Source organism: Eriocheir sinensis, chromosome 61 (genome assembly GCF_024679095.1).
Source record: "Eriocheir sinensis breed Jianghai 21 chromosome 61, ASM2467909v1, whole genome shotgun sequence".
In the NCBI taxonomy this organism is placed as follows: domain Eukaryota; kingdom Metazoa; phylum Arthropoda; class Malacostraca; order Decapoda; family Varunidae; genus Eriocheir; species Eriocheir sinensis.
The window spans coordinates 10,109,090-10,120,482 of NC_066569.1; the positions used below are offsets into that span (position 1 = coordinate 10,109,090).

The 11,393-nt window shown below is 50.0% G+C and overlaps 1 protein-coding gene across 2 annotated transcripts in view; it reads left to right on the top strand.

The window, feature by feature from the left end:
* Positions 1-10,379, top strand: part of LOC126986426 (uncharacterized) — a 55,500-nt gene extending 45,121 nt beyond the window's left edge. For both annotated transcript variants that reach the window (XM_050842577.1, XM_050842578.1), the window contains 9 exons: positions 55-162; positions 1,350-1,433; positions 4,186-4,270; positions 7,134-7,253; positions 7,731-7,865; positions 8,301-8,383; positions 9,134-9,242; positions 9,744-9,863; positions 10,052-10,379. In XM_050842577.1, coding sequence (XP_050698534.1) covers positions 55-162; positions 1,350-1,433; positions 4,186-4,270; positions 7,134-7,253; positions 7,731-7,865; positions 8,301-8,383; positions 9,134-9,242; positions 9,744-9,863; positions 10,052-10,323 — 1,116 coding nt within the window. In that variant the 3' untranslated portion in view covers positions 10,324-10,379. The remainder of the gene's footprint in view (positions 1-54; positions 163-1,349; positions 1,434-4,185; positions 4,271-7,133; positions 7,254-7,730; positions 7,866-8,300; positions 8,384-9,133; positions 9,243-9,743; positions 9,864-10,051) is intronic.
* Positions 10,380-11,393: the final 1,014 nt, after the last annotated feature.

An 11,393-nucleotide genomic window follows, 5' to 3' on the forward strand; every position in this document is an offset into this window, starting at 1 on the left:
CCCATCACTTCCCATCACTTCCCATCACTTCCCATCACGCCTCCTCCTCCGCAGGACTCCGGGCGCAGCGCTGGCTTCGTCACCACCACCCGCGTCACCCACGCCACGCCCGCGGGAGTGTACGCCCACGTCGCCGACAGGGAGTGGGAGGATGACGACGAGGTGGGTGTGGAGGGGAGGAGGTGGAGTGGGAGGGTGTGGTGTGGATGTGGAGTGGGAGTTAGGAGGTGGAGTGGATGAGTCGTGGATATGCAATGAGGAAGATGAAGTGGAGTGGGAGGGAAAGTGGAGTGGATGGGGAGTGAAATAGATGGATGCAGTGGATGGGTGGATGAATGAGGAGTGGAGGAAAGGAAGAAAGAAGAGGATGTGGAGTAGAAAGGAGGTGGATGAGGATGGAGCGAGAGGAGGTGTATGAGGGATGGGAGAGATGAAGTTAATTAATGTGGATGACTAGTGGAAGGGTGGATGAGAAGATGGAGAGAGAGAGAGAGAGAGAGAGAGAGAGAGAGAGAGAGAGAGAGGAAAAGGAGAAGGAAGGGAAAGGGAAGAGCGATATGTGTGTGTGTGTGTGTGTGTGTGTGTGTGTGTGTGTGTGTGTACGTAGATGAGTAAGCAAGAGGGACAAAGAGAGAGAGAGAGAGAGAGAGAGAGAGAGAGAGAGAGAGAGAGAGAGAGAGAGAGAGAGAGAGAGATGAGATGAGAATGCTATTTTTTGTCTATTATCTATCTATCTATTTTTCTATCTATCTATCTATCTATCTATCTATCTATCTATCTATCTATCTACCTGTCTATCTATCTATCTATTTATCTCCTCTTCCTTTCCCTTCCCTTCCCATCACCCCTCCTCCTTTCCCTTCCCCTCCCATCACCCCTCCTCCTTTCCCTTCCCTTCCCATCACCCCTCCTCCTTTCCCTTCCCTTCCCATCACCCCTCCTCCTTTCCCTTCCCCTCCCATCACCCCTCCTCCTTTCCCTTCCCTTCCTCTTCCCATCACCTCTCCTCCTTTCCTTTCCCTTCCCATTACCCCTCCTCCTTTCCCTTCCCCTCCCATCACCTCTCCTCCTTTCCCTTCCCTTCCCATCACCCCTCCTCCTTTCCCTTCCCTTCCCATCACCCCTCCTCCTTTCCCTTCCCTTCCCATCACCCCTCCTCCTTTCCCTTCCCTTCCCATCACCCTTCCTCCTTTCCCTTCCCTTCCCATCACCCGTCCTCCTTTCCCTTCCCTTCCCATCACCCTCCTCCTCTCCATCCTTCCTCTTCCCATCACTCTTCCTCACCTCCCCCTTCCTCTTCCCGTCACCCGTCCTATCTACCTGTCTAGCTGTCCACCTCTCTTCCCCAGGTGAGGCGGGATGGAGAGGACCCGGACACGTGTGATGACATCGCTGAACAGCTGGTCTTGGGGCAGCCTGGGAAGAACCTTAAGGTATTTGTGTGTGTGTGTGTGTGTGTGTTAAGATGGGAGGAAGCAGGAGAGAGATAGAGAAAAAAGAAAAGAAAGAGAGTTACGAAAAGAAAGTGGAGAGAAAATGTAAATAAAATGAAGAAACGAAGGGAAATCAATGTGTGTGTGTGTGTGTGTGTGTGTGTGTGTGTGTGTGTGTGTGTGTGTGTGTGTGTGTGTGTGTGTGTGTGTGTGTGTGTGTGTGTGTGTGATTTACAAAAGGAAAAACAGGGAGGAAAAAAAAGATGTCTACAAAGAGAAAATGGAAAAGATGAAAGAAAATATAAAAAAATATTGAATAATGAAAAATTTTAGTTAGAAAAATTAAGTGAAAAGATGAATAGAGGAAAAGAATCGCATATTTTTACCTGAAGCATCCACAGGTGAGAGAGAGAGAGAGAGAGAGAGAGAGAGAGAGAGAGAGAGAGAGAGAGAGAGAGAGAGAGAGAGAGAGAGAGAGAGAGAGAGAGAGAGAGAGAGAGAAAGTTAATGATGAATGTGTGCGCGATGAAGATTAGGAGGAGGAGGAGGAGGAGAAAGGTAAATGACAGGTGTAAAAAGGATGAGAGGTGAGCAGGAGAGAACATGACAAGAAGAAATGAAGAAAGGAAGAGGAGGAGGAGGAGGAGGAGGAGGAGGAGCAGGAGAAGGTGATGAAATAAAGGAAAGTAGATACAGGAGAGAGAGAGAGAGAGAGAGAGAGAGAGAGAGAGAGAGAGAGAGAGAGAGAGAGAGAGAGAGAGAGAGAGAGAGAGAGAGAGAGAGAGAGAGAGAGAGAGAGAGAGAGAGAGAGAGAGAGGAATGAAATGGAAGAAAATGTTTGAAGAGGTTAATGGACAAAGAGGAGGAGGAGGAGGAAGAAGAAGAAGAAGAAGAAGAGAAGGAAGAGGAGAATAATGTAGGGAGGTAAGGAGAGAATGAAAATTGGAGATGAGGAAGTGGATGAGGAAGTGGATGAAGGGGATGGATGAGGGAGATGGATAAGGAGGAGGAATGGAGATGAGGAAGAGACAGAAGTGGAGATGAACTGGGAAGATAAGTAAGGAGGAGGAGGAGGAGGAGGAGGAAGATGACAGGAAGATGAGTAAGAAGATGAGTATGGAGATGAAGAAAGAGAGAAAGTGACGCAGTTATCATCATGAGGAGGAGGAGGAGGAAGAGGAGGAGGAGGAGGAGGTAAAAGTAAGGATGGGTGAAAAAAAACTCGTCAGCCATGGCCCCTCTCTCTCTCTCTCTCTCTCTCTCTCTCTCTCTCTCTCTCTCTCTCTCTCTCTCTCTCTCTCTCTCTCTCTCAGGGGTAGAGAAATCTAACCTTGCTGCAGGGAGAAGAAGCATTAAGGTCCTCTTCCTCCTCCTCCTCCTCCTCCTCCTCCTCCTCCTCCTCTTCTTCCTCCTTCAGGGTTGATCTAAGTTTTGTTGGTCAATCCCTTCTCCCATTTTCTTTAACTCCTTCCTATGTATTTGCAGCCCTCCTCCTCCTCCTCCTCCTAATCATTATCATCATCATCATCCTTCTCCTCCTCATCCTCCTTATCCTCTTCCTTCGACTCATCATCACTATCATCATCATCATCATCATCGGGAAATCGGTGGCCGAGTGGTCAGCGCATGGTGAGGCCGCGGATCCTGGTTCGAGTCCCACCGAAACACGTATCTTCAAACCATTGCCGAGTGGCGGAATATAGGGCCATATTTTTAAACCTTTCAAGCCCCAAGAACACAATTTGACAACGCTCTCACGGGTAGTTTGGGCATTTCCAGGGGTAGTTCTTTGACCCTGGTGGTAGCGTGACGAAGCTTCTGTAACACGAACGTGGAAACAACATTAATCACAGCGCTATTAACATCTTTATCGGTCTTTGGAAATGTGAGAGGCGGGAGCGTCTGAAAATACCGGCCATTACCCTCAAGCTGCCCAGATCTTCACTCAACCCTAACTTCAGAGCCTTCAGCCAAGAGGAGCACCGGGGGGGAGGGGGTGGGGGGGGGGGGGGCAGCATGGTCCAAACAAAGAGTTAACATCACGGCCGTCACTGTAAATTAAATTCTCCTGCGCCATTAACGCACTTCAGGCAGCACCAAAAAAAATAATAAATAAATAAATAAAAGTCGTCACTGCTCTGTGTGTGTGTGTGTGTGTGTGTGTGTGTGTGTGTGTGTGTGTGTGTGTGTGTGTGTGTAAGATGGATATAAGAAATTGCGAAAAGGGAAAGCAGACTAACTCCTTTTGCTTCATTTATATACCTACCTGCCCTTCCTCTCTTTCTTCCTCGCCTCCTCCTCCTCCTCCTCCTCCTCCTCATAAATAGGACGCGGAAGCCATATAAGGAAGAAGACAAGTAGGATCAGCTGTGAATCTTCGTGTGATGTAAGAATATGGTCACACACACACACACACACACACACATTAACTAACCAACACTCTCTCTCTCTCTCTCTCTCTCTCTCTCTCTCTCTCTCTCTCTCTCTCTCTCTCTCTCTCTCTCTCTCTCTCTCTCTCTCTCTCTCTCAAGAAGGAATGAGCGGACTTATCATTCTAATTACAGGTTGTTAAGCGGAGGTTAGGTGAGGAGGTCTCTCTCTCTCTCTCTCTCTCTCTCTCTCTCTCTCTCTCTCTCTCTCTCTCTCTCTCTCTCTCTCTCTCCTCTTTTCCCTCTCACCCCTCTCTCCTTTCCTGCCTTTCACCCCGTCTTCTTTCTCTCCCCTCTCACCCCACTCTCCTCTCCCTTCCCAGGTGGTGATGGGCGGCGGGCGGAGGAACCTGTTGCCCAAGACCGTGCGGGACGTGGTCGAGAACAAGAAGGGGTACAGGAATGACGGTGAGTGGTAGGGGTGGTAGTGTAGGTGGTGGGGGTGGGGGTGGGTAGTGTTGGTGGTGGTTATTGTTGCCTGAGAAGTAATGGTCTTGGTAGGTGGAATAGTAGTAGTAGTAGTAGTAGTTGTGGTAGCTCTGATTGTAGTGTTGGTTGTGGTTATTGTTGCCTGAGAAGTAATGGTCTTGGTAGGTGAAATAGTAGTAGTAGTAGTAGTTGTGGTAGCTCTGATTGTAGTAGTAGTTCTTGTTCTTAATTCATGGTCGGCGTCACGAGAGTTGGCGGGTACAATCCTTCAGGGCGGGACTCACGGCCTTGATAATTATAATAATTCATCATTGCTCGGGTGAAGGAAGGTGCTGCGCGCTCATCTTAACTTGTCCTAACGTGGAGGAAATTGACTTTGTATTCCTACCAAACCCCTTTTGAGGTGTAAGGTAACAGATTACACCGATGGAAACTAATGTAATAATATTTTTATTGATGAAAATGTGCCTTATGAACTATTATAGATAAATCTGAAACGACTTTCACAACAAAAACAAGTCGGATCTGCACGTAAACGAACAACGTCCAGCGACAAGCTTGATCGTTTCCAGGCCTGTCAGGGCTGTGAATTTTCCCTATTCTTCATACTGCTACAAAGTGCCAGGCTACAGTGTACACAGTGCCATACGGTGACTCATTTGTTGTAAGATTTCTTGGTGCATTTTTAGTCCTGACTTATCATAATGTGTGGTGATGCTCCGGGACTAAAAGTGTACCAAGAAATCTTACAACAAATGAGTTACCGTACGGCAATGTGTACACTGTATTGCTCCATAGTCATAACGTGACCATTGGCCCAAGGCAAGACCCTTCTCTGTGCTTCCATTAATCCTGAAAAAAAAAGTATTTCCAATTGTGGGTAATAAACAGCCATGCGGAAGAGCGATTATAAGAATAATTGCATTAAGATACCAACTTTACTGATTTACAGAGGTAGCAGAGAGTGAGACTTTGCCGCAGGTTAGATACAGTAGCCAACGAGCGATCGAGACCACCACCCAAGCAATGATGCCATGTCCGCGAGTCCCCTGATGGATTATCCCCGCCATCTCTCGTGACACCGTAGAGTTCTTTGTGGTAGCAGTAGTCGTAGTAGTAGTAGTAGTTCACGTTGCGGTTGTGCTGGTATTGGTTTTAGTGGTAGTAGTAGTAGTAGTAGTAGTAGTAGTAGTAGTAGTAGTAGTAATACCGTTTGAAATGATAATACGATGTTCACATGCTTTTCCTCCTCCTCCTCCTCCTTTTCCTCACCCTATTCCTCCTACTTCTACTCCTCTTTTCTCTCATTTATCACTTTCAAAAAGATAAAGAATAACTTAGGTGGGACGTTTCATGATAGGCAGTCGACAAAAGACACGGTACCTTGTCATAGCTCATTCACCCTCTGTTTGTAAACAAGGCCCGCGAATGCGCAGATCAGGATGGGATGTCTTATTATAGCGGCTGTCTCACCGGGATGCCTTTCTTTGTGGAAACTAAAAAAAAAATACTCTTTTTCTCACGCCCCTTCTCCTCTGCACGCCTCAGTTACAACAACGATTTAAAACGGGACTAAAATCCTCCTTATCGAAATTTGCCGATGACACGCAAGAACAGGTGGAAAGGTCACACGACTCGCAGCGGCCGATTGCGAGAGCATCCAAAAAGACCTTGACCGGAATCTTCACCGGTCAGAAGAGTGGCGAATGTCCTTCAGTCTCGGCAGGTGTTAAGTCATGCACACTGGCTCCAGAAGCAGTAGCCACACAAACAACACGCGTGGTCGTACATAAGCAATTTAATCTGGGGATCACCTATGACCTGAAACATGGGAGCTCTGCAGGTCTGCCGGTAAAAAAACTAATACATTTTTGATCGGGTTCATAATGAGGAACTGTGAATGGAAGACACCGGAAGTCATATTATCTTGTAAAACTCGTTGGTCAGATCTCCCCTGGAATACGCAAGACACTTCTGGTCCCTTGCTTACAGGAAGGACGTCGTGTTACTTGAGAGAGTCCAGCGACGCGCCACGAAAAGATACTGTCATAGAGGACACAGCCTTATAAAGAAAGATTCAAGCTACTCAATCTCGGGGATTTGATACAGGTTTTCAAATACCTAAACAAGTTCATGGTCGACAATCATTCCAGGTTGTTAGATCGTCGAAGGAGTCCGAGATCGAGAAACAACGGTCAAACAATTCAGCGAGGCGATGCGGTACAGACATCAGCATTTTTTTCCTCGAAGAGTCATCTGCCAACAGTCTTCACGCAGAAATGGTTTGCAGAAGTGGCAGAAGCGATCAACTCTTTCAAAACCGCGTTAACCGTTACTTTATTGCGTCAAGGGTGAATTGAATCTCAGCACATCCACAGAGCAAGGGTTTTGTTCTGTTCCTCAGGTCCTGACGTGCCCGACGAACTCATCAAATCACTTTAACCCAGTAGCTGCGGGGGTCATGTTTCTTAGGTTAGGTTAGGTTAGGTTAGGTTAAAGGCCCCTCTAAGTAAAATAATGAGAAAGAATCATCACTCACGCAAACCATTTCATAATACATATCAACGCATCTGTGATCAGTTTATACATCATCTATTTTGGGAGGTTTATATCATGGCAGAAATTTGGCCCATCGCTGGTACACGGTAAAGCCACAAATTTGGTCCGTCGCTGCTACTGGGTTAAGCAGGCAGCCTCGTTACAAGCCAGCAGGCGTTCTGTTGCCTGTTCTTACATGTTTTAGTGTTTTCTGCTTTTCCTCCTCATCCTTCCCTTTCATCATTTTCTTCATCTCCTGCTTCCCCTCATCATCCTCCTCCTCATGCTCCTCTCCCTCCCGCAGGCAAGAACCTAATAGAGATGTGGCAACAGCAGAAAGCGGCAGCAGGGGCGAAGGCGGCCTACGTGTGGAACAGAAACGACCTGCTGGCTGTCGACACCTCCAGGACCGACTACCTGCTGGGTGAGGGGGGGGGGGGGGAGGCGGCGCGGGGGGGGCGTGAGAAGGGGAGGGAGGGGAGTGAGGATGGTGGGTATGAGAGAGAGAGAGAGAGAGAGAGAGAGAGAGAGAGAGAGAGAGAGAGAGAGAGAGAGAGAGAGACTTGCCATAATTATTCAAAAGCTTCTAATTTATTCCTCACTATAAAAAAGTCAGTTATTAACACACACACACACACACACACACACACACACACACACACACACACACACACACACACCCCACATACACCCCCCCACCCCCCACATCCCCACCAACACCCCTACACACACCACCACAACCACCACCATCACCCCCCCTACAAACACACACACACACACCCCACATACACCCCCCCACCCCCCACATCCCCACCAACACCCCTGCACATCACCACCACCACCACTACCTCCCCACCACCACCACCTCTCTGACCCCTCCCCTCGCCCTCCCCCCGTTCAGGTCTCTTCGGGTACAGCCATATGGATTACAGTCTGGAGCGGGACAGGACCCAGGACCCCAGCCTCCCGGAGATGACCAAGGCCGCCATTGAGATCCTGCAGAAGGACCCCGGAGGATACTTCTTGCTGGTGGAGGGTGAGTGGGCTGGAGAGGGGTGTTGGGGAGGGATGAGTGGGGTGGAGAAGGTAGTGGGAAGGGGTGAATGGGGTGGAGAAAGTAGGGGGAAGGGGTGAGTGGGGTGGAGAGTTGTGGAGAAGGGGTGAGTGGGGTGGAGAGTGTTTTAGTGAGTGGGGTTAGACAAGGGGTGAAGGGTTATGGGAAGGGGTGGGAAGTGGGGTCAGACAAGGGGTGAGTGGGGTGAAGGGAAGGGTCTAGGTGGTGATGGGGTAGAGAGAGTTGTGGGGAAGGGGTGGGTGGGGTTAGGAAGGGCCAGGGACGGGGAGATGAATGGGATGAAAGGGTTGGGTCTTTTTTCTTCTCATTTCATAATCATCAAACTAATTAATTCTCTCTTCCTCCTCCTCCTCCTCCTCTTCTTCCTCCTCCTCCTCCTCCTCCTCTTCCTCGCAGGCGGACTCATAGACTTGGCCCACCACGGGAATAAGGGAAGGAAAGCACTCACGGAGACACTGGAGATGGACGAGGCAGTTCAGGTAAGGCCACACACACACACACACACACACACACACTCTCCTCCCGAAATTGACCTCTCTTTCGGCCACCTCTTTTGATTCTTTTTTTAGGAGCAGCGAGTAGCGGGCTTTTTTTTTTTTTACCCGTTTTTCAAGGCGTGGTGAGTTGATGTTTTTTTACTATATCACTTTTAATGACGAGTTTGTAACATGTTGACTTAACGCTGTGAAAATCCAATACTTCTAACTAGCTAGAAAGTCATACAAGCCACAGAACTGTTAACCCGTCCGCTGCGATTGGTACGGATTCGGCATTCACTGGTAGCCTGGTAACATATACTCCCAGGTCTTTCTCTGCCTCTGTGGTGGATAGTGGAGTGTTTCCCATGTGGTATTGCTGTGCTGGATATCCTCTGTGGTGGATAGTGGATTGTTTCCCGTGTGGTATTGGTGTGTGGGATATCCTGGTGTGCTGGATATTCCTTCACTGGTAGCCTGGTAACATATACTCCCAGGTCTTTCTCTGCCTCTGTGGTGGATAGTGGAGTGTTTCCCATGTGGTATTGCTGTGCTGGATATCCTCTCCCAAGGTGCAAGACTTTACATTTTTCCTCATTGAATTGTAGCAGCCACTTTTTGTTCCATTCCTGTAGCTTGGTGATGTCTTCTTGTGGGAAATCCGCGTCAAGGGGTTAATAAATACTAATACAGAATTTAAAAATTGTCGATTATCACGTTCTTCATCGCTCTCCCTGTCATCACTGTCGCCAGGTCGTCCTCTCCATGGTGGACCTGACGGAGACGCTGGTGGTGGTGACGGCGGACCACGGCCACGCCCTCACCATCAACGGCTATCCCTCCCGCCACACCGACATCCTGGGTGAGGAGAGAGAGAGAGAGAGAGAGAGAGAGAGAGAGAGAGAGATGAGTGGGGTGGAAAAGATAAGGGGAAGGAGTGAGTGGGGTGCAGAGTGTAGGGGGAGTGGTTAGGGGTCAGACAAGAGAGAGAGAGAGAGAGAGAGAGAGAGAGAGAGAGAGAGAGAGAGAGAGAGAGAGAGAGAGAGAGAGTCAATAATTACCATCTCAAAAACCAATGGCAGCTTCTCAACTGTTTTCGCCTTCGTTGAATTTACATACTTCACTTCCAGATAATGTTCTTGGCCTACTTGCGCCATACTTTTACCAACGGAAAAATGTTGGATGTAGCCGTAACAAGGGTTCATAGAGATATCGTATATAGTGAACGGGGTGTGGGTGATTGGCCGAGGCAAGGAGAGCATGTAATATATGTGAAGTCCCCGCTATTTGATCACATTCTGGACTCGTGTGTGTAAGAACATAAGAACGTAAGGAGTCTGCAAGAGGCCGGTTGTGTTTTCAGGCGTGGCAGAGCGGAGCAGCAAGGATTACCTGCCCTACACGACCCTCCTCTACGGCAACGGCCCAGGCTACCGCGTCCACACCCCGGGACACAGGCCTGACCCGACCCGCCAGGACATGGGTGAGTGCTGGGGGCGGGAGACGGAGGGAGGGGAAGGGAGTGGGATGTGTTATGGGGAAAGGGAAAGAAGGGGAATGGATGGGATGGAAATAGAAGGGAGAAGAGGAATAGGAAGGACTGAAACTAAGGGAGCACCAGAGAGAGAGAGAGAGAGAGAGAGAATGACACCCCTCCCACCCCCTCCGCAGCCGACGTGGACTACCGCCAGGACGCCGCGGTGCCCCTCAGCCCCGCCGCCCACTCCGGGGACGACGTGGGACTCTGGGCGACGGGGCCCCACGCGCACCTCTTCACGGGCGTCTACGAGCAGAACTACATCGCACACGCCCTTGCCTACGCCGCGTGCGTGGGCCACGGCCGCACCTTCTGCAGGACCAACAACAGCGGCGCCAGGAGGAACCGCGGCACCGGGGTGGTGGCCGCCTGCAGGGGCGCGCGGCGGTGGCGGCAACAGTGCTGAGGCTGCTCCACTAACACAAGACTTCCATATTTATTTTATTATAAAAATTTCCTTGATACTTGTTGTCATTTATATCCTCCAGCAGGCTGTGTACACGAATGAAGCTGTGTGCTGTCCACTGCATGGCGGCGTTCAGCAGCACCAGTTTCTCCACCATATGTACATTAATTCGAACCCAACCAAATTTGATAATGACTAATGGTGAAAATTCCCTTTAGTCATCATCTCATAATGAATGCCACCTTTTAACGCCAACAAAATACACCTTTCAGTCAATCAGCTTAGTTCAGTGCGGTTTCACGGTGACGCACGCGGCGCCTAGATCGCCGCGGCGTGTCAGGCATTTGTCGTGGCGGGCTGTGTGCGCACGATGACGCGGGAATGTGTGTTTTAAGTGTCTACACATCACAATAGGCACGCTGGAATCTGTACACCCGCGGGATTCCTACAAGGCCCGTTTTTCTACTGACTGCGAGTGCGTGGCCCTGAGGCTGCCTGGGCGGGGGGCGGCGCGGCGCGGCGTGGAGACTTGGTCGCAGGGACACCCGCCCCCCGGGGCTCCATGGGGCAGGCGTGGCGGAGCGACGCCCCTCCCCCCGGCACGTGCACCCCTGAGGGAGTGACGCCCCCCGGCCGCCACGGGGGTGCTGGGGCAGGGCAGCGGCGAGGAACACGGGTGACGCCGAGCACCTCGAGGGATGGACACCAGCACTCAGGTAATGGTCAAGGGCAAGGCCGCGACTCCTTACAGTTTTTCCATGAATGAAAAAAAGGGTATTGGAGTTTGTAGGGGCGTCTGCTGCAGGAGTTTATTTTCTTCTGTCGTTATTTCGCACGCACCTTAACTTAAAAAATGCATTGGAGCTTCGAGGGGCATCAGCTGCAGGAGTTTAGTTTTCCTATTCTGCCGCTCATCATGATGCTGCCTCCCTTCCCTTCCTCCTGCAGCATGAAAAGTACACGTGTAGCTGTGCTGGCTGATGGCTGAGGGGCCGGCGGGTCTGAGGGCTTGATAAAGTGTCATGAGTAGGGAAGGTTGGGAGCCACTGTGGTCTTGTCTGTCACTAGTG